General features: G+C 67.4%; 1 protein-coding gene across 1 annotated transcript in view; it reads left to right on the plus strand.

Annotated features, from left to right (window-relative positions):
* LOC144233553 (mas-related G-protein coupled receptor member F) overlaps positions 1-1,438 on the plus strand; it is an 8,677-nt gene that overhangs the window by 2,788 nt on the left and 4,451 nt on the right. The window contains exon 2 of the mRNA XM_077766510.1: positions 302-411. Coding sequence (XP_077622636.1) covers positions 364-411 — 48 coding nt within the window. The 5' untranslated portion in view covers positions 302-363. The remainder of the gene's footprint in view (positions 1-301; positions 412-1,438) is intronic.

Below are 1,438 nucleotides of genomic sequence, written 5' to 3' on the forward strand. Positions count from 1 at the left end.
AGGAGGGGCCTCCCCCCCCCCACAGCCAACAGCAGTGAGTGTCTAGGGTACTGTGAGGGGTGAACAAGGAGCCCAGGCAGGAGGGGCAGCGCGTCCAGTTGCGACCTGTCCTGTGCTCAGCAGGACGACCTCTCAGCCTCCTGCACGGCCCTGCCCGGAGGGGGCCACGTGCTGGCCCGTCAGCCTCTTCCTCTCAGGGGAGAGCCCCTGGGGCCTGGGGACAGGGACCGGGAATGTGGAGGGGGCTTTCTGGGCGGGCGGGACACGGCTGTGCTGACGTGACCCTTTGTGCCTTTGCCAGAGGTGTGCGGGCCGGGAGCCAGGAGCAGAGCTGGGAGGAGTCTGGACGCGCCAGGCCCGGAGATGGCGGGAAACTGTTCCTGGGAGACCCATCCTGGGGGCAGGGACAAGGCAAGTGCTTCTGGGCGCCAGGGGGGGTCCGGGCGCTGGTGGGCCGGGTGTGGCGGGAGCAGCAGACCGCGCCCAGGACCTCCTCCCCCTGCATCTGCCGCCCAGGCCCAGCCTCTGTCGAAGGACGGGTGGGCGGCACTGGTTACCGGTCCCCCAGGTCCCCCAGTCGCCAGTGTCCTCATCTGTGAGCCAAGCACGGGGACCGAAGCCCCCAGTCCCGCCCTGTGCAGAGCCCGCGAGCCATTGCCACCTTGTCCTGTCTCTTCCCCGTGGAGATGGGTGGTCAGCTATTCCCCACGGCCAGGCCCTGCCGGGAGGCCCTGAGAGGCGGCTCCGAGGCGGCGCTGATGTCCTGTGTCCCCAGGGAGCACGCCTGCTCTGGGTCACCCTTCGAGGCCAGGGTCTGGTGGTCCGGGCACCAGCCGGGGCCGAGACTCTGACAACATCCAGCCAACCCACCCCGCCTTCTCTTCCCAGCCCCCTACTTCTCTGAGGTCCCTGAAAATTCTGGAATTCCCTTCTAAACCGCAGGAGAAACAATCTCCGGGTTGGAGGGACCCCCTTCGAGTTTACCTAGTATGTCCTCATCCACAGTGGGGGAGACGGAGGCTTGAGACAGGCCCGTAACTACACCAGGGTGAGCCCCGAGGTCTGAGCGGGGCCCAGAGTCCAGTCAGGGCCCGTGTCCCTTAGCCTCCGCCCAGAGTGACCGTGGTGCAGCGGCTCTGATGGGACTGGCTGGGGAGAAGTCCCCAGAAATCTCCAGAGAAAAACAGAGCCCTGGGTGGGGGGGCTGGGGGGGCAGGCTCCAGGGCAGGCATTTTACGGGATGTGGCTGGGGATGCAAGTACACGCCCAGTGACTCACCCCCTCCCGCTCTGACTCCGACGGGGGGATTGCAGGCTTTTTCCAGCCTGGAGAAGCTCTCGGTGATCCGCCTGCGTGGGCTGTCTGGGCATTGGGTCTTGTGGCTTCTGGGTCTGGTGCCCCAGCTGAGGGGCGGCGGGGCGGGGGGGGGGGGGGGCCC

The sequence above is a fragment of the Crocuta crocuta genome, unplaced genomic scaffold, assembly GCF_008692635.1.
Source record: "Crocuta crocuta isolate KB4526 unplaced genomic scaffold, BGI_CrCroc_1.0 scaffold636, whole genome shotgun sequence".
NCBI classification, from domain to species: domain Eukaryota; kingdom Metazoa; phylum Chordata; class Mammalia; order Carnivora; family Hyaenidae; genus Crocuta; species Crocuta crocuta.